The following is a 19,891-nucleotide window of genomic DNA, read 5'->3' as shown; positions in this document are numbered from 1 at the left end:
GGAAAACGGGGCACCTGGTTGGCTCAGTCAGTTAAGCATCTGTCTTTAGCTCAGGGTACTGAGCTGCCTTTATTTCAGGATACTGGGATAGAGCCCTGAGTCGACTCCCTGCTCTCTCTACCCCTCCTCCCTGCTCGTGGTCTCTCTTGTGTGATCTCTCTCAAATATATAAAATCTTTTAAAGACAAATAAATGAAATAAGACAAAATGGGAAAATAACAAGTGTTGACAACATGTGGAGAAACTGGAAGCCTCACAGGTTGCCAGGGGGGATGTAACATCAGACAGCCACTGTGGCAAACAGTTTCCTTGTTCCTCAGACAGCTAACTGTAGAATTAACATGACCCAGCCATTCCACTCTTAGGTATATACCCAAACAGAACTGAAAACAGGCTCAGATATGCCAAAATTTACCAAAACATTATTCACAAGAGCCAAAGGGATAAGAACGACTCAAGTGTCCCTCAACAGATAAATGAATAAGCCAAATGTGGCATATCCACACAGCGGAACATTATTCATCCATAAAAAGGAATGAAGTTGTGGCACAGCTGAAACATGGACGAACCCTGAGAACATGACGCTCAGTGAAACGAGCCAGACACAAAAGGACAAACGCTGTATGACTCCGCTTGTATGAGGTACCAAGAACAAATTTAGAGACAGAACATAGCCAAGGTGCTGCAGAGAGAAGGGGACATGAAGAGCAGGGGTACAGTCACAGTTCTTCTATTTAGGGTGATAAACGTTTGAGAACAAATAATGGTGATGGTTGCATAAGAGTGTGAAAGCAATTAATGCCAACAAAATTGCACGCTTCTAAATGGTTATGATGGCAGATTTTATGCTATACATATTTTACCATATTTTTTTATGGAATTAAGTAAAATAAAGGCATCTGCAGAGGAAAAAAGAAAGCTCCCCAGCTTTCCCATTGCACTGCAAAGAAAATATGAAACGCTTCCCAAGATCTACAAATCCCAAAGCACTCTGGCCCCTGGCTACCTCTCTGATCTCACCCCAGTCGCTCCTTACTCCCCATCTCCCACTTACTGCGTCCACGCACACGCCGGCCTGGCTTCCTTTCCTCAGGCAGGTCACCTCATTTCCAAGGCCCCCAACCAGCCAGGAACACTGTTCCTGCAGCTCAGGTGGATGGTTCCTTCTCACCCTTCAGGTCACCTCCTCTGAGAGGCTCTCCCTGCCAATCCTATCCAGGTAAGCAGGGCTTCCCTGGTCACCTTCAGTCACATGACCCTTCCTATTTCCTTCGAGCACTTCTGACCTGAAACAAACTTGTTTACTCGTTTACTAGCTGTCCCCAAGCTTCTCATGGATGAGCTCAGAAGGGTGGGGACCTTATCTGCTTTGTTCAGGGTTATATCCCACAGAGCCTAGAACATCAGCTGGCATATAGTTGGTGATAAATAAACATTCAATACATGAATAAATCTTCAACGATACTATTTTTATCAACATTATAACTCTTATTCTGATGAAATGTGGGGAACCTGCAGATCTGTTATCAGTCATCTGCAAAATGCTCTAGCTCAAGAATGTTAATGAGGAACCCTACACCTGAGATATATAATAAAATTAATATATAGCATAAGTATGCAAGTAGTACAGGGCCAGTGAAGCTCTGAACAGAATAGGGACTAACTGTGAAGCATGATGACAAATCACTGTAATTTAACATTCAACTTTCAAAGCAAAAGTGCACAGAATTCCTAAGTTACAAAGTGTTTTGACAGAGCCAGTCTAGTGCTGTATTTGGCCATTAGGTGGTGCTTTCTCCCTTAAAAGTCTGGCACCATTAACACATTAAAACTACTCTCTACATCACAAGTTGCATAAAACCAGTTTTCATAAAATGCAAATTGAGGGCACCCGGCTGGCTCCGTCGGTAGTACATGCAACTCTTGATCCTGGGGTCGTGAGTTCAACCCCCATGTTGGGTGCAGAGGTTATTTTAAAATAAATTAATTAATTTAATTAAATATACCCAATGTTAAACAAATATTTACTTAAAAATTGTTCTTTTTCAAACCAAACAAACTACTAATACAAGTAACGTTATAAAATGCCCACAGCCCCACATGAATCGCTGAACTCAGAACTCTGGCCCTCGCTGCCGACAACCCTGTGCGCACAAGAGCGAAGGAAAACATCTCGCCAGAGGCTGTCATCAAAAAAAGAGGATGGGAGCAGGAGAGGTTCTGTCATACACACAACTGGTTTTCAAAGATGGTCATTTAATTACATTCAGGAATGAGGGGTTTATGAAAATTTATACAGTAAGTACAACAGGGAGTACTCAGAAGCATCTGTAAGTACCACCAGTGACTAATGAATAAATAAACAAATACCTCGTTTCCTAGAGCAAAAACCTGGATCTCGGTGAAAGTTAAGTCTGTTTCTTAAGCATGCACACAGCTGCTGCAAACAAGACACTGACTGTAACGCCAGGCGATGCTTTCCATCTCCTCCGGAGGCCAGTTTCAACAGAGATAGAAGGCTCTAAAATAAAGAGCAGCAAGGAGAATGATCAAAGGAAGGTGGGTGTGGAGTTCAAGTAAGGTCAAATGAATAAATAACTTGAAAAATATTTATAAACCAAGAAACAATAGGCAAAAATGACAGCAGAATGCCAGAAGATGGGACAAAACAAATAAAATTCAAATAGTGTTTGTTATATCTAAAATCTGTTGGATGAGTACCTACTCTGAGAGAACACGTGAATTATTCCCATTCGGAACATTAAGTTATACCATACTTTTTAAAAATCACAGCAAGCCTTCAGCATCTCAAACAGCTAAATCATTTTGCCACCTTTTGGCAACTAACAGCTTTTCCTCTGCTATCTTTCGACAACTGCAACAGTATGTATTAACAGTTGCCCTTCAGAGGTACCCACTCCAGTCCTGGGATTGCGGAGGGAGGGTGCTGGGGCATTATCAGCAGCTGTGGCTACGCCATGATCCCAGACCCCATATCCCAAGCTCTACTATTAAACAACAAACAAGACTGTAAAGAATCCATCTGAACCGCTCACTACTCTATTTCCACAGCATCTAACACTGAGCCTTACACATCCTAGATACTCAAAAAGCAATGCTATTCTCACTGCTAAGAAGGGTTACTGGTGGGGCGCCTGAGTGCCTCTGTCATTAGACGTCTGCCCTCAACTCAGATCATGAGCCCAGGGTCCTGGGATGGAGCCCTGCATCAATCGGGCTCCCACTCAGCAGGAAGCCTACTTCTCCCTCTCCCACTCACTCACCGTGTTCCCTCTCTCGCCATGTCTCTGTCAAATAGATAAATAAAATCTTTATTAAAAAAAAAAAAGAAGAAGAAGAAGGGTTACTGCTGTCAAATCTCAATTTCCAAAGTCTATTCTCCTCTTTAAGTGACCCATAAAAGGTAAATTCAAGGTGGCCAAACTGGACCTGTATGTGTCAAACAAGACTACCTCCTATTCGAAGAACTACCACTATCCAAAGAAGTTGGAGCAGAAGTGATTTCAGGAACCAAATACCTCATTTTTTAAATATAGTATATTCCTTCGCAAAGACTCCTACTTTCCAAAATTTGTTTCACTATAAAAAACTTCTCTGTTTCCGGGGGCTCAGATCAGTCGTTAAGCATCTGCCTTCGGCTCAGGTCATGATCCCGGGGTCCTGGGTTTGGGCCCCACACTGGGCTCTCTGCGTGGTGGAAAGCCTGCTTCTCCCTCTCCCACTCCCCCTGCTTGTGTTTCTCTCTTGCTGTGTCGCTCTCTGTCAAATAAATAAAATCTCTAAAAAAAAGTTCTCTATTTCAAAATCTAAAACAATTACAGAGGATACATACCTGAACAATTTTTGGCCTTTGAAGGAAAATTTCAGCAGGAAAATCTTGCATGATTACATCCTTCAATAGTTCACAGGTGTTCCAAATTAAAGTGTGGTTACTACTTCTTAAAGAGCTACCCAAAATAAATAAATAAATAAATAGCATTATTTAATTTTAAAAAGTTTACGTATACCAAACTCTAAGTAACCTAGTGGCAAAATGACTCTACCTAGCCTTCCTAGATCTTTTCCCTAATCAAGAACTCTGGGGTAGGTCCTTCCTCCATACGCCTACATTTGGTACTATGGCAACTGCACGATGACCTTCTATCCCCCACTGACCCTCCTCAAGAGCCGGCACTACACACTATCCACCACTGTATGCCAAGACTATCACAGTGCTCGGGGCACCTGGGTGGCTCAGTGGGTTAAAGCCTCTGCCTTCGGCTCAGGTCATGGTCCTAGTGTCCTGGGATCGAGCCCCACATCGGGCTCTGTGCTCTGCAGGGAGCCTGCTTCCACCTCTCTCTATCTGTCTGCTTCTCTGCCTACTTGTGATCTCTGACTGTCAAATAAATGAATAAAATCTTTAAAAAAAAAAAAAAAAGACTATCACAGTGCTCAAAATGAAATCAGTGAAGTCAAAGGGCACAGAATGCAACGAAATCTGCTAAATGACAGAAAATGTAAGAGCAAGTATAAAGTTAATTCTAGAAATTAAATTCCTTACTGCTCTTCCTTGGCCTAGTGAATCAAGCTGGGATTCTCCTCTTATCCGAGAGGACACCCCTCACCGTCTCAGACAGTATGTGCCCCCCAGGGATTCGACAATTGTTTACCTCCCACCACAAGAATTTATACCCCCTCTCTCAGCCCAGCTCCAGTCCACCACCCGCCATCCAGAGGTATGTTACTAGAAATCATAGCTCCTCCTTGAGGCCTGCCTCAGAGCTGACACCAAAACCACCCCTGCCGCTTTCCCACATGGACTCTACCTCTTCAATACGTTGTTCCAAGAGAATCTACTGATGCTATGGAAGTGCCAGCATCAAAAAGCATTTAATAGCATCCAACTGTTTATCTAGTCCTAACTCTAGCAAGCTGGTCTTTTTACTGTCAACTGAATATATTGTCCACTAAAAAATACTATACTTATGTTTAATCTTTTTCTATTTTTATTAACTAAGGGCATAAGCAATGGCCAATCGGAGAATCTGGTCAATTAGAGATGATTCCTACCACCAAGAAGCATATAAGAACCCAACCACAAAAACAAAACAAAAGCAAAATCTTGATGTGTAGCCAGATAATGGCAAATAGGAAGTTTCTGACTTGCTTTTTGAAACAGTGAAAATCACTCATATATTCCCATTACTACCTTTCACAGCCATTTAGTATGTTTTTTCCTGGTGAAAATGTACAGTAATGGCAACCAGATTTAATGGCTATAAATGAACCAAAATACATGACACACATCAGGTACCGTACCTTTCATTAGAGGAGAGAACATGTCTATCTGTTGTAGTCAGGGGTAGCCAAGGAAACGTAGAAAACTTCAAACACTTCATGGTCTGATTTACTGTTAATGGAACAGCAAAATTTAAGGGATCAAAGGCAATGTGGAGAGACTCACCACACTAAGAATACAGCTTCACCCTTAAAACAAGTCCTCAAATAAAGTTACATCTTACATTACATCTTCCAGTTACATGTTACAGTGACCTAAAATATACCAAACAAGGTCAGCTGCAAATCTGTTCCCTAAGAAGATAAATAACAGAGCTCTGTTTTCATAATTTACACAGAACCATATATTATTAGAATGGCATAAATACAAACCAATATTGAATGACATTTAGAGCTTCAATTACATTTTCTATTTTACCCTGTGGCTAACCAAAACACAGAGCTTAAATTTAACATAAAAGGAACTGGCATTTGGAGATCTTTAATTGTAGAAATTAAAAATGATATAAACATAATCAGACACTATATTTAATTAGTCATGTTCAAATATCCTCAATGGTGTTAGATGTTTAAACCTCTTTGAAGATGACTTGAAGACCATAAGGTTGAAGATCAAATATCACCACTCGAGATGAAAAGAAATCTGAGAAACCAACAGTGTTGAACTACCCTGTTCAAATTATTTTTTAACGAATCTCGTGTTGTACAAGTTAAGGCAGCAATGCTGAGAAGCAGTATCTAGTATCTACATAAACCCTTCCAAGTGGCAAATATTCCCTCTGCCAAATGCTTTGAAAAGAGCATGAAATCACTGAATTTAGATAACAGCATTATTAAATTCCCAAATATAGCACAGTTGTTTCTTTCAAAAGTGCTAAGATCCAAGCAGGATTTATTTTCTAACAGAAAAGTTAAAGGGGGGTGGAGTGAAGGACAGATTATACTGCACACAAAAAGATGTGACCAAAATAAGTCATATCGTCAATCCACAAACTGCAACTCATGGAACAAAATATCACCATCTCAACGGTCCCTAATGTTTTCCACAGTTGCACTCAAGTGTGCACCTTCCCAGACCTGGACGTACTCTCTCCCTTCAGATGTCTCTCACAGTCACTCAGTGAAGCCTCTTAATCATGAACACAAGAAACTACCATCTCAAAAACTGAGGCTCCCTAACAAGTCTAACAGAACTTTTACAGAAAGAAAAGGTAAAATATTTTAACAACTAAACAAGTCTGCAGGTCTTTCTCGTGTTGTTATTCAACCAGAGAGTTTCTACAGAAGCATTTTATTAATGCAGATAAACTGAATACTTAACATGAGCAGATATACCCTTGGACACAACCTTTTCATTTCAACTGTGCAGATAATAAACTGTCAGATACACGCTTATTTAATTATTCCCTAACTACATCACCCAGAACAAAGATTTTATCCTTTCTAAGCCTCAGGGCCTTCATCAGTAAAATGGAGATATAACAGTATCAATTTCACTGGGACTCCAGAAAAGATTCATTCATTCATCCGGAGAATACATACTGAGTGCCTAGGAAGCTTTTGGCATCATTCTGCTCACTGGGGATAAAGCAGTGTTCACCACCATCATTAAACTTATAACAAGGAAGACAAAAAGAGGTAATAAATATGTAATTTCAGATTATAATGTATGTTAGGAAGAAAATTAGACATAAAGTGATCACTGACAGGCGTCCTCAGGAAGGTCTCTCCAAAGAGGTAACATGTGAGCAGAGACATAGCCAGACATGAAAAGACCTGGATGAGACTCCAGGGAGAGAAAGAGGCCCTAAATCAGAACTCTTCAATCAAGTGGATGCTGGGATAAAGACAAATGACGAAACCCAAATGGTCCTGAGTCTTTGGCTTGAGTAACTGGATGAACAATACCATTTAGTGAGCTGAGAATAAATCCCAAGACAAGTATCTAGTGCATGGCACCGTTCGGGACAAATCTGTGCTCAGCTGGCTCAGGAGAACTACTGCCACCATCACCACCCACCACCAGAGTTGCTCAAATTCAGTTACAATAACATAAAATGTTACTATTTAGACTCTACATCCTAATTTTAGGAAACTGCAACATTCGGTTCAGTGCTGAAACATTTAAGTCTTTACAACAAGGAAAAGCACATTAATTTCTGATTTACCAGGTTAACAGGATCTACTTCTCTATACATATACACACCCATTGGTCGTGGTGACACTTCCATCTGCTGGAAATTACTTTTGTCTTGAGGAAAATATCCTATTAAGATTTCAGGTTGTTGTAGCAATTCTGATAAGAAAATATATATTACTGTATTATTGGTTCCTTATTTGCTAAAAGTAAAATTTACTTTTTTCAAATACTAATCTTTTAAGTCTTACAGTCATTTCAAAAACTAGAAAAATTATAGTAATTTGTTCACCTGAAGAGTCTTCCTATAGAGGAAAAAAGTGTAAATGCTGAGATAGTTTTTTTGGGGGGGGGGATTCCCCTCCCTTTTATGGTTCAGCAAATACAACTATTTGTTAAAATGAAAATATCCACAACATACATAAAGAATCTGTTACAAAGTATTTATTCAAGGACTCATCTCTGCTTCCTACTCCATCTCCTTCCTCTCTCTTACTCCCATTATGTAGTTCCTGACACTTCAACCTTCATTAATATCTTCATAAATAAAGATATTAACCTTAATTAATATCTTTAGAGAAAAAGTCAAAAACAAAGGAATCAAGCACTCTTTCAGTACCTTTGACAATTCTGTCACGTGTGATTACATATTCTGCAGCTCAGTTGCAATTAGAATGGGAACACATTATTATTGTTATTGTTGATCATTTGTTACTACTGCAGAAGTAATATAGCAAACTAATCTCAAAAAAGAAAATCTCGGGCATCTTTTAGGCCCCTTGACCAAAAAAGCAACAAATACAAATGAATCCTCCTCTGAATAACTGTGGGGGAGGGGGGAAGGTCAAGCTCATGTATGTTAATGTGAGAAAATGATCTCTTTTTTTTTTTTTAACCTCAGGTCCCTCTCCTTAGAATTAACCACTAGAACCAATACATTTCTATTTTAACAGAATGCATCAGATTGATTCCAAAGAGTTACCAGTTTGTCTGGTTTGGTAAGATGCAGGATATAGTGCAGCATCTTCTGAAGGAAGAATAAAAAGTCCATCCAGAATGCCATCGATTTCAGCCTGCAGATTGGGCTCCACGTCAGAACGAAGTTTAGATAAGAACTCCACTGCACCAAGGTCGACCAAATGCTGGACGGCTGGGGGATACTGAAATAAGGAGGACAACCATATGTACCAAGATGTCTACATTCTGTCTGACAGCAACAAAAACATGAAATTATTCTTAGTATTCTAGATGTTCCTTTTTTTTAAAAATAAATCTTGTATTGACATAGGGAAAAGTAAAGAACTTCCATGTGTATGAAATCGATTTATAGAGACGTGTAAACCACGTGATAACTCATGAAAAGCCCAGACACGCAGCACTAGAAATGCTCACTATAAACTCCCCTGTTTACTTACTGAATGCATCACCTCTCGCCATGGACTCCCACCCTACCCTGTCCTACCTCCAGCCAGAGAATGACAAAGTAACAATCCCCTCAGATGGCACAGTGACAGTGTGGAAAGGTCACGCCTGCCCGCTTGACCTCTGAACCCTGACAACCACCCTCAACACAGGCTGGGGACCCTCAATCTGAAAAACAGATCCAGAAAACGCAGGGTCACGTCCGTGAGGGATTTTTTTTTTTTTAAGATTTTATTTATTTATTTGACAGACAGAGATCACAAGTAGGCAGAGAGGCAGGCAGAGAGAGGGGAGGAAGCAGGCTCCCTGCCGCGCAGAGAGCTCGATGCGGGGCTCGATCCCAGGACCCGGGATCATGACCTGAGCCGAAGGCAGAGGCTTCAACCCACTGAGCCACCCAGGCGCCCCCCGTGAGGGATTTTTATCCATGGTCTGTACCGTGACCATTGAACGTGTTCCCTCTCATACAGACACATCGAATTATTAATAACCAAACAAGAGAACGAAACGAAAAACAGGAGGACCAATTTGTCGGCGTCCAAAGGATCCCGAAGAACTAGGACACACCAGAACCCAGAAGCTCTGTTACTCCAGAGAGCGCAGTAGAGACAATACGGGAGTCAAAGTGACGAGTAAGAGAAAAGCAAGTTGAGCCTCACAGACCCTGAGGAATTAAAATTCAACATCTCTCGTCAGTTTAAGAAAAAAAAAAAAAGTTGTAATTACTTAACTTTCCCAAAAAGTGCTACAACTAAATGACTAGGAAACCCTCGCTCTTCTGCTTTTACTTCAAAACGATCCTACCTTAACCAGTGTGTTGAGCAGGCCGAGAGCCTCCTCCTTCAGCGGGACGGACGGGAAGTTGAACCAGCTCAGCAGGTGGAGGAGCAGCGGCCTCTCCCGAGCCAGGTCGTCGCCGCGGACCAGGCCGCGCTCGAGCTTGCACAGGATGTTCCTGAGCGCGCGCTCCCTGATCTCGGCCAGCGGGTGCCCTGTCAAAACACCGCACGCGGCGCGTCGCCCACCTCCGCAAAGACGCCCACCCGGACTGACCCGACCACTCGCTTAGTTACGCTGGGGACGAGGGCAGGGCGAAGAGGGACATAAACCGGATTTTTTCACAGGCGGCCTCCGGTGCGTTCAGGACGCGAACCGCTGAGTTGACACGAAATCCCAGACGGGTCTCCGGGGGCTGCCCCGGAGAGGCCGGGACGAGAGGAAGCCGTCTCGGGGTGGGCCGGGATCGAGAATGCTACACGGCTATTCCTAGCAAGTGGCCACGACAGGAGGGTGACGGGAGCGAGGGGCGGCTCAGCCTGTTACCGAGTTTCCTGATGAGCCCCGTCAAGACCATTTCGTCCCGCTCAATCAGCCGCCGCCGGAGAATTAAACTGCCGCGCCACAGCGTCCGTCAACACTTAGTGTCCCCATGGAAACCCGGGGGTCGGACGGTGAGTTCCGCGATGCCGCAGGGAATCACCAGACGAACAGGAGGCACCCCGTGAGCTACTGTGAGCCCCCAGACACCACAGAAGCTTACAGTCTCTCTGTAATTACCACTAAGCAGTTCCTAGACAGCAGTCTTTATCGTAAGAATCGGAAAGAATGAGAAGACAAGCCGGGAATAGAACGCGTCCCGGCCGCGATGCACATCGGGAGTTGTGGTCTTCGCCCATTTGTGCTCCGTCCCCGGAATTCCGGGCTCGCCACGCACCCACCTTCCTGGGGTTCCGGCATCTCAGCGCGGGCTCGGGCGCGGGCTGCAGGGGTCCCGACGGGTGCCACCCGGGCCCTGCAAACTGGCTCCGGCCCTGCCCGTCTCAAGTCTCGGCTCCCAGAACTTTGCCATTGATAATGCAGGGTTTGGTGGGGTTTGGATTCCCGCACGCCCACAACCGCCCCACCACCGTCTGTTACTAAAATCACTTACTTTAACGGTAAAATGTACCTGCAACCGCAAGTGGCGTCCTCGGATCCCGAAGTTCCGTGTAGACAGGCAAGTCGCCAAAGACAAGGGGTGCGGGAGGGAAATACGAGAAGGGAAGAGAAGAAGGGGACTGTAGAAACAAACGAACAAATCGGGGCGGCGGGGTAAGGGTGGTTGAGTTTCGCACTGAACAAACAGAAAAATCCAAGCAGGGCTGAGAGCAACGACAAAGTTAAATGTGTCAAGTGGTTTTCATCCTAGAGAACATTTTCTCACGGATGTTTTCAGTGCCTTGGAAAGGCTGTCACGGCGGCATAATACCCGTTCCTGTGCTGTGGACATCAGCGAGGTTCCTCGCCTGACCTTCGAAGGGCCTGACCTTCGTTCTCTGCAGCGTCCGCGGGGCCTCGCAGCTCCACGAGGTCGCGGGCCGGATGGTGGCGATGTTTGCGCTGGACCTTGAAGGGTACGTAGGGGTTTGTTCGCCAGGCAGGGAAATGGGGTCAGGGAATTCCTGCCCGAGAAAACCGTCCGTGCAAAGCAAGGACTCAGAGTGCGTTCGTCGAGGGCCGCGGAAGAGCCGCTCTGTGCGGCCCGATTACCACCCGGGGGAGACAGGGAGGTGCCGGGGCTGCTGGCCCGCTGGTTGCTCTTCACTTGTCCCTCTGCTGAGCAGGAGACAGCAGTTGGGGATCAGAGAGTGCGAGGACAGAGGTGGGGACATTTAACCCAAGTCCCAGTCGTCCACACCCGAGCCCCACCGGCCGAGCAGGTAACGGGGAACGCATTGCTCAGCCCTCAGGGGAGAGAAGAGCTCATGCCGGTTACGGTGCCCAATGGACCCAAAAGTGGGAACAGTTACACCAGCTGAGAAGTTTCCATAGTGACCCAGGCATGAAGGCTACAATTGTGGATCCCAAGTGTCAGGGTCAAGGTACACGTGACAGTACAAAATGGAAATAACTTTTCAAAGATATTTCTAAGATGAAAGTCTTAGAAGATGAGACACTGAAGGTATCAGTGGGGAAGGGATGACGATGCTGTGGGAGAAAAATAAGTTACAGTTGACTCTTGAGCAACATGGGTTTGAACTGCCCGGGCCCACTGATGCACAATTTTTTTTTCAGTAAATAGAGTATGACTGTACTACAGATGTATTTTCTCTTCCTATAATTTTCTTAACATTCTCTTTTCTGTAGCTTGCTCTATTGTAAGAATATAGTGTGTACTACATGTAAAATACAAAATCTGTGTTAATCAATTATCTGTTACCGGTAGGGTTCGTGTCAACAGTAGACAAGTGGTAGTTAAGTTTTGTGGGAATCAAAAGTTAGATGTGGATTTTTGACAGCGCAGGGCTCACTGTCCCCAAACCCTGTTGTTCAGGGGTCAGCTATAATTTAAAACAAGCATGTTGCAAGCAAAAAGGGGGGTGTCAAAAATGAAATGAGATTTGATGGACATACAACATTATATCAGTATTGATATTTGATATTGATAGACACTGCGAAATGACCAACCACACTATGTCTGGTAGCCATCCATCCAAAATGGTTTTGTTTATGTTGTTTTTATTTTCTGATTTTTATTGTTATTGTTGAGCGTATATTGTTTTTATAATTACAAAAAAAGTCATGAAGTCCTGCTTATCACATTCAAAGCAATTATGTATCATTTTTCTATTAGACTAAGTATTGATTTGCCAATTTTTCCTCAAAGAATCAATCTTCAACTTATCAATTCTCTAAAAAGAATACTCATACTCTAATGTATTTACTGTACTTTTACTTATTATCAGTAACTTTCTCCTTCCCTAGGTTTGTTTTGCAGTTCCTTTTCTCACTTCTTGAACTAAAGGTTGCTGTTTATCTGTATTCTTTCTTATTTAGTTAAAGAGAATTCCATGAATCCACATCTAAGGAAAGGTTTAAGCATATATCATGAGTTCAGATTTAAAATGTTCTCTCTACAGTTAGAACTCTCAACCATGCTGAACCTATTTTGATACTTTCAATTTCACCCAAGATCTATGTAGGAGGTTTTTAATCATCAAGTCTGTCCTGCATATCCTTTAATTATTCATTTTTACTGTTACTGTATCCCAATCAGCAACTGGGGTTTTTGTCATTTTGAACTTCGATGTGGTTTTTTTAAATGATGTCCGAGTGCTTGAAAAATGGACAGTTGATATTTGTGTGCATGTATGGAGAACTGTATGGATGTATATTTGTAATTTTCTGCTTGTACTTACAGTAGTTTTTGTTATATTTCTTTAAATGCCAACTTACAGGGAAATCATGTTGAATTTTACCTGGTGGTAAATGACAAGTCGTTCAGCTGGCAGGGTCTGTATGCTCGGGACTGAATGAAAAGTAGAGATCTTGTATGTTGGGATCTGCTTGTCACAAACCATGCAAGATTAAAGAGAAAAACATGTGGATCCAGGAGCACAGGTCAAGTTCTAATTATTGAGCTCCGCTTAATTATCAACCATCCTTCGACCTCTCAGTCATACCATACCCACAAATCACTGGCATTGCCTCAGTCTGCTATACTGGATCCTTTGGCTTAGATGAAGAGATATTTATACCGAAAGTCACAGGAAATATTCGGTTACTCTCCTAAGAACTCATACTGTCTGTGGTGATTTAGTCTAAAAGAAAAAGAAATGCTTTATTATTTTTTTTTTTCCTGGAAAGGTTGTGCAGTTTTGCTCTTCCTCACAATTTGAACTTGGATTCTAATACTTGGGGTTATAACCAGTAGGTCTGTCAGTTGGGATCATGTGCACTTCCTACCCTTTATTTCTATATCTTGACTAACTTAAAATCCCTGGCTCATAGTCATATAAGCTAAACAAACTGTTACATAGAGCACAAACCTTGGAACCAGACATGGGTTTAAAACCAGCTTTGCAACCTTCCTAATTGCATAATTATGGGGAAGCTCATTAACTTTCTTGGTTGCAAATGACAAAAATTTTACTCAGAGGAGTAAGCAAAAATGAGATTTATTACCTTGCTCTAGAAAAGGATCTAGCCTCAGAGACTCAAAAATATTACTATTCTTTTTCTCAACATCTTAGTCTTGCTTCCCTCAGTATGTTTGTCCCATTCTTTTTTAACAGGCAGGATCCTCCCAAAATATATAGGGCAAAAGAGGAGTGTGGTCCAGACTTCCATCTTCCCATATAGTGACCCAAGAAGAAAGAAAGAACCTTTCTCCCAACATCCAGATATAAAAGCTGTGATGGGAAAGCCCATCTGATAGTGATTATGAGATTGCCCGATCCTGAATTATTCCTTCACACCCTGAACTGTGGGGCAGGGCATTATAATCGTACCAGAGTTACAAGGAGTTGGGCAAAAGACTTCCACCAAGGAAAGGGGTGGGACGAACAGAAAATGGGGTGGGGGGGAATCTTGGGTACGGGGGAACCCTGATGCCTCTATAATACCTAAACCTCAGCTTGTACAGGTTGAAATTGGGGTTAAAGATAACACCCACTGATAGGACTATGTGAGGACTAAAGGAGATAAACCAGGGAAAGCGCTTACCCCAGGACCTCTATAATAGGTAGTTGCTGCAAATAATAGAGATTTTAGTGGCTGTCAAACTTGAGGATGCCTCTTTGCCATATTGAATGTTTGGTGTCTCCCTCCTCCCCCCTCCCCAAAACTTGTATGTTAAAATATGATCCCCATTGTGCCTCTCTGCCTACTTTTATTTATTTGACAGACAGAGATCACAAGTAGGCAGAGAGGAAGGCAGAGACAGAGAGGGGGAAGCAGGCTCCACGCTGAGCAGAGAGCCGGATGTGGGGCTTGATCCGAGGATCCTGGGATCATGACCTGAGCCGAAGGCAGAGGCTTAACCCACTGAGCCACCCAGGCGCCCCAGGACTCATGCTTTTCTTAAAGATGTTCCAGATCGGTCCCTCCCCTTTTAGCCATGTGAAGACAGAGAAAAAAGAGCTATCTATGAACCAGGAACCTGGTCCCCACCTGACACTGAGCTTCTTAGTACTTTGATCTTGGGCTTTCCATCCTCTAGAACCGTGTTTATATCTAGAACTGTTGTTTATAAGCCATCCCTATCCAGTCTGTGGCATTTTATTATAGTAGCTAAATGGACTGAAATATTTGTCTTTCTAGGAAGAGAATGCAGTGTTTTACTTCATGTTAGTGCTACCTGCAAGTAAAACCACGAGGTAGCTCTGTTCAGCAGAGGGACTCAGAGGGACCTGGCCCAAGACACAGTCTGTCCGCTCCCTGCGGGAGGTCTCACAGGCAGAGGACTCAGGACTGTCCAGCTATTGATGCAGCCATACCCAGGCACAACTGCCAGGGGAAAGGGAGTTCTCTGACCCTCTTTTCCTCATTTTTCAGAGGGAAGGAATTATTGGCCCAAAGGAGAAATTCTTTTATAAGCCACTTTTACATTAATTGGGGTATTTATTTATCAAGACAATATATAAAAAAGAGCAAATAAGCAGGATTCATAAACAAAAAGACTAACCAACAGATGTGGGTTATTTGTGGTTATTCAAGTTATTCATGGTCCCCAGGACAGGCAAACATTGTGTGTCTTCCAGAAAGTCGCCCAAACCCCAGCCTGCCTTAGTCAAGAATAAAGATCATGATTCAGAGTGCCTGGGTGGCTTGGTTGGTTGTGTGACCAACTCTTGATTTCAGCTGGGGTCGTGATCTCAGGATAGTGGGTTGAGCCCCATGTTGAGCTCTGCCCTGAGCAGGGAGTCTGCTTAAGATTTCTCTCCCTGTGCTCCTCCCCCTGCCCCATATACACGCTCTCCATCTTTCTCTCAAAATAAATAAACCTTAAAATAATGTTTTTTAAAAAGAGCATGATTAATTAATAATTTGGATCTTTGGGAGTTTTTTAAATTTTTTTTTTTTTAAGTAGGCTCCATGCCCATGATGGAGCCAAATGTGGGGCTTGAACTCACAACCCTGAGATCAAGACCTGAGCAGAGAGCAAGAGTCAGTTGCTTAACAAACTGAGCCACCCAGCACCCCAATAATTCTGACCTTTAAGAAGGAAAAATGGTTGTGGTGAAAGGTTTCATCCCCTAGTTAAGAACTGTCCTAATCATGCTCCATAATTTTGTTCTATGAATTTACATAATATTTAATTTTTAAGGGGACCATCACATTCTAATTCATCTTCCCAATACCAAAATAGAAAAGTAATAAATATTTTATGCCATTTTGAAGTGGAAGAATTGAAACAAGGTATATTCATGTTCCACTTCAAATAGCAAAGCAACATAGATTTGAACTTTGCTTTCTTTGCACAATTTAATAAATAGGGTTCTTAATTATAGATGTGGAGAAGCAGACAAGGACGTCTGCTATCACCATTGCTGTTCAATATTGTAGTGGAAGTATTATTCAGAGTAATTGCCAAGAAAAAGAAATAAAAGACATTCCAGATTAGTAAGGAAAAGTAAATCTATTTCTATTTACAGTTGACATGACCTTACATGTAGAAGACTCGAAGGAATCCACAAAGAAACTATTAGACCAAAGGAAAGACTTTAGCAAGGTTACAAAATACAAAATCAATACACAAAATCAAATCCTATTTTTCCACATACGCAATAAAAAATCCAAAAATTAAATAAAGAATATACATTTACAATAATGTTAAAAAGAATAAAATACTTGGGAATAAATGTAACACAAATATAGGACATCTACGTGGAAAACTACAAAATATCATTGAAAGACATTTTTTAAAAGATTTTATTTATTTGTCAAAGAAAGAGAAAGAGAACACAATCGGGGGGAGCAGCAGGCAGAGGGAAAAGCAGGCTCCCTGCTGAGCAAGAAGCCCTATACAGGGCTCAATCCCAGGAACCTGGGATAATGACCTGGGCCAAAGGCAGACACTTAACCAATGGAGCCACCCAGGCATCCCCGTTGAAAAACATTTTTAGGGGTGCCTGGGCAGCTCAGTCATTAAGTGTCTGCCTCTGGCTCAGGTCATGATCCCAGAGTCCTGGGATCAAACCCCGAATCAGGCTTCCTGCTCTGCGGGAAGCCTGCTTCTCCCTCTCCCACTTCCTTGTGTTCCCTCTCTTGCTGTGTGTGTATCTCTCTCTGTCAAATAAATAAATAAAATCTTAAAAAAGAAAAAAGAAAGAAAGAAAGACATTTTTTAAAGACCAGACTGAGTAGAAAGACATCCTGTGCAATTGATTGGAAGATTTTGTACTGTTAAAATAGCGAGACTCCCCAAACTGAACTACAGATTTAAAGCAGTCTCTATCAAATACCCAGCTACCTTTCTCATAAAATTAATGTTTATCCATATGGAAACAATATGGATACTATTGGCTTATATTCATGCAGAAATTAAGGGAACCAGACTGGACAAAACTAACCCAAAAAAAGAACAAAATTGAAGGACTTCTGCTTCCCAGTGTCAAAACTTATTACAAAGCTACAGCATCTATTGTATTACAGCATCTACAGCATTACTGACATAAGGACAGACATATACACTAATGGAATAAAACTGAAAGTCCAGAAATAATCATTTACATTTGTGGTCAATTGCTTATCAATAAATATGCCACAACAATTCAACAAGGAAAGAATATTTTTTTCAAAAAATGGGACAACCCGATATCCACATGCAAAAGAATGAATTTGGATTCATACCTCACACCGTCTACAAAATGAACTCAAAATGGATCGAGGTCCTAAATGCAAGCACTTGAGATTATAAAATTCTTGGGGAAAAAATAGGCATAAGTGTTCATGACTATGAATTAGGCAGTGGTTTCTTAAATATGGCAACAAAAACACAAGCAAAAATTTAAAAAGGTAAATTGGACATCATCACAATGTAAAATTTTGCACTTCTAAGGATACTATCAAGAAAGTGAAAAGTCAAGCAAAGAGTAGGAGAAAACATTTGCAAACCATGTATCTAATAAAAATCTTTTATGCAAAATATGTTAAAACAACAAAAATCCTTATAACTCAACATTAGAAAAACTACCCAATTTAAAAATGGGCAAAAAATCTGAATAGACAGTTCTTCAAAGAAGGTATCTAAATGGCCAATAAACACGTGGGAAGGCTCAGCCACCTAACATTAAAGAGAAGATGCTTCTCTCAGTGGTTTCCAGGCCCGGGATTTTGACTTTTGGGTATAAGAAAAACAAGAAGAAGCTGTATGTGTCGCTGCCTCAGCAGATGGCATCACCTCATCCAAGCAACAGTACCCCTGGCAGCAGCAGAGGGAGCAATGGAAAGGACCAGCTGAGCAAAACCAACATCTATATCCGGGGATTGCAACCAGGCATTACTGACCAGGACCCTATCAAATCGTACTGGTCATATGGCAGGATTGTCTCCCCTGAGGTCATACCGGAGAAAAGCACCAGCAAGTGCAACAGCTGTGGCTTTGTGGACTTTGACCGTCCTTCGGCAGCACAGAAAACTGTAACAGCACTGAAAGCCAGTGGCATACAGGCACAGAGCCACAGAGCAACAGGGGCAGGACCCCACAAAGTTATACCTGTCAATCCTTCCACTAGCAATGGATAAGCAGGAACTAGAAGAGGAAGCCCTCTGGCCAGGTTATCCTCACTGGAATCCTCCGAGACACCAGTGGGACCAGCAGAGGGGATGGCTTTGCAAGAATGGAGTCCACAGAGAAGTATGAAGCCATCATCACCCACTGTAATGGAAAATGTATTAAGACACCCGCTGGAGGGGCGCCTGGGTGGCTCAGTGGGTTGGAGCCTCTGCCTTCGGCTCAGGTCATGATCCCAGGGTCCTGGGATCGAGCCCCACATCGGGCTCTCTGCTCCGCAGGGAGCCTGCTTCCTCCTCCCTCTCTCTCTGCCTGCCTCTCTGCCTACTTGTGATCTCTGTCTGTCAAATAAATAAAATCTTTAAAAAAAAAAAAAAAAGACACCCGCTGGAGTTCCAGCCCCATCTGACCCCTTGCTTTGCAGGATTGCTGACAGTCCGCAGAAATGGCAGAACCAAGGGAAGTCTGTGCAAAATGGACAGGCCTGGCTAAGGAATGCAGCTGTGGGTGGTATAGCCTTGACCTAGGACCCCAGCCCAGCTCTTCAGAATCCGTTTTCCCATTATACCATCTCCCGCAGCAGGATGCTTGCTCAGTCCGCACCCTCCCCGTGTCTTCCATCTCCTGTGTCTTCCGACCACATGTGAGCCACACGTGTGACTGACTCACACATGTCCTCTGCCGTCACCTAAGCCCTCTTCGATGCGCCACCCATCACACCTCCCGCGGCTTTCAGCTTCAGTTCTGCCCCGAGGGATGGATCACCCCATTTCTCTCCAGCCTGCCTTCACAGTGGGACCGCGTACCCAGCAGGGGGCACCTCTCCCTCAGCAGCACAGGCACGTACATGCCTGTGGCTGTCACTGCACAAGGAGCGCACTTCTCCCAGTACACCCCTGTGCCTTCTCCCAGGAACCGAACCCACACTATCTCTGAGGTCCGCCCACACAAATACACTACCGGAGGTGCTGATGCTTCCGGACTCCGGGGGCTAACCAGGAACGCCTTCCAACCGTGGGCCTCGCTCAGCACGAACACTTGGGCATCGCTTTTCACAGGTCTGGGCCCGGAAAAAGATCTCTGCACTCCGGCCCTCTGCTTATTCCTCCATTTGTGAGGGCGCTGAGGGCGACTGTCACTTTTGGTGTGTGCTGCATTCAAGGAGATCAAAAGAACTTTCTTTTCTTTCTTTTGCCAAGAAAGTTGTATATTTTGTTCCTAACTACAACATACTCTTTCCATATATCCCCCCAAAACAAAAACAAAAACATATGAAAAGATATGGAACATCTTTAGTTATCAAGGAAATGCACATCAAAAAAAATCAAAATGAGATACTTCTTCACCCTCTCCAGGTTGGCTGTAATCAAAAATAGGGGAAATAGCATTGTTGGCCAGGATGTGCGGAAATTGGAACCCTCACACCAGCTGCTGGGGGTTGAGAGTGGTGCAGCCACTGTGGAAAACAGTCTGGCAGTTCCTCCAAAGCTGAATAATAGGATTAACATATGACCTAGCAATTCTCTCCTGGATAT

The 19,891-nt window shown here is 43.0% G+C and overlaps 1 protein-coding gene and 1 pseudogene across 1 annotated transcript in view; one reads left to right on the top strand and one right to left on the bottom strand.

The window, feature by feature from the left end:
• LOC111154257 (rotatin) overlaps positions 1-10,223 on the bottom strand; it is a 163,209-nt gene extending 152,986 nt beyond the window's left edge. Inside the window, exons 1-7 of the mRNA XM_022513760.1 lie at positions 10,184-10,223; positions 9,665-9,852; positions 8,421-8,598; positions 7,508-7,597; positions 5,323-5,413; positions 3,854-3,968; positions 2,371-2,521 (exon numbers count right to left, since the gene is read on the bottom strand). Of these exons, the coding sequence (XP_022369468.1) occupies positions 2,371-2,521; positions 3,854-3,968; positions 5,323-5,413; positions 7,508-7,597; positions 8,421-8,598; positions 9,665-9,852; positions 10,184-10,214 (844 nt within the window). The 5' untranslated portion in view covers positions 10,215-10,223. The remainder of the gene's footprint in view (positions 1-2,370; positions 2,522-3,853; positions 3,969-5,322; positions 5,414-7,507; positions 7,598-8,420; positions 8,599-9,664; positions 9,853-10,183) is intronic.
• A 7,638-nt stretch (positions 10,224-17,861) lies between these two features.
• Positions 17,862-19,473, top strand: LOC111154229 (annotated as a pseudogene).
• The last annotated feature ends 418 nt before the right edge of the window (positions 19,474-19,891 follow it).

Source organism: Enhydra lutris, unplaced genomic scaffold, assembly GCF_002288905.1.
Source record: "Enhydra lutris kenyoni isolate GAN:26980312 unplaced genomic scaffold, ASM228890v2 scaffoldscaffold36, whole genome shotgun sequence".
Taxonomy (NCBI): Eukaryota; Metazoa; Chordata; class Mammalia; order Carnivora; family Mustelidae; genus Enhydra; species Enhydra lutris.
The sequence above is the reverse complement of the archived record's forward strand: the minus strand, read 5'-3'. Positions and strand labels throughout refer to the sequence as shown.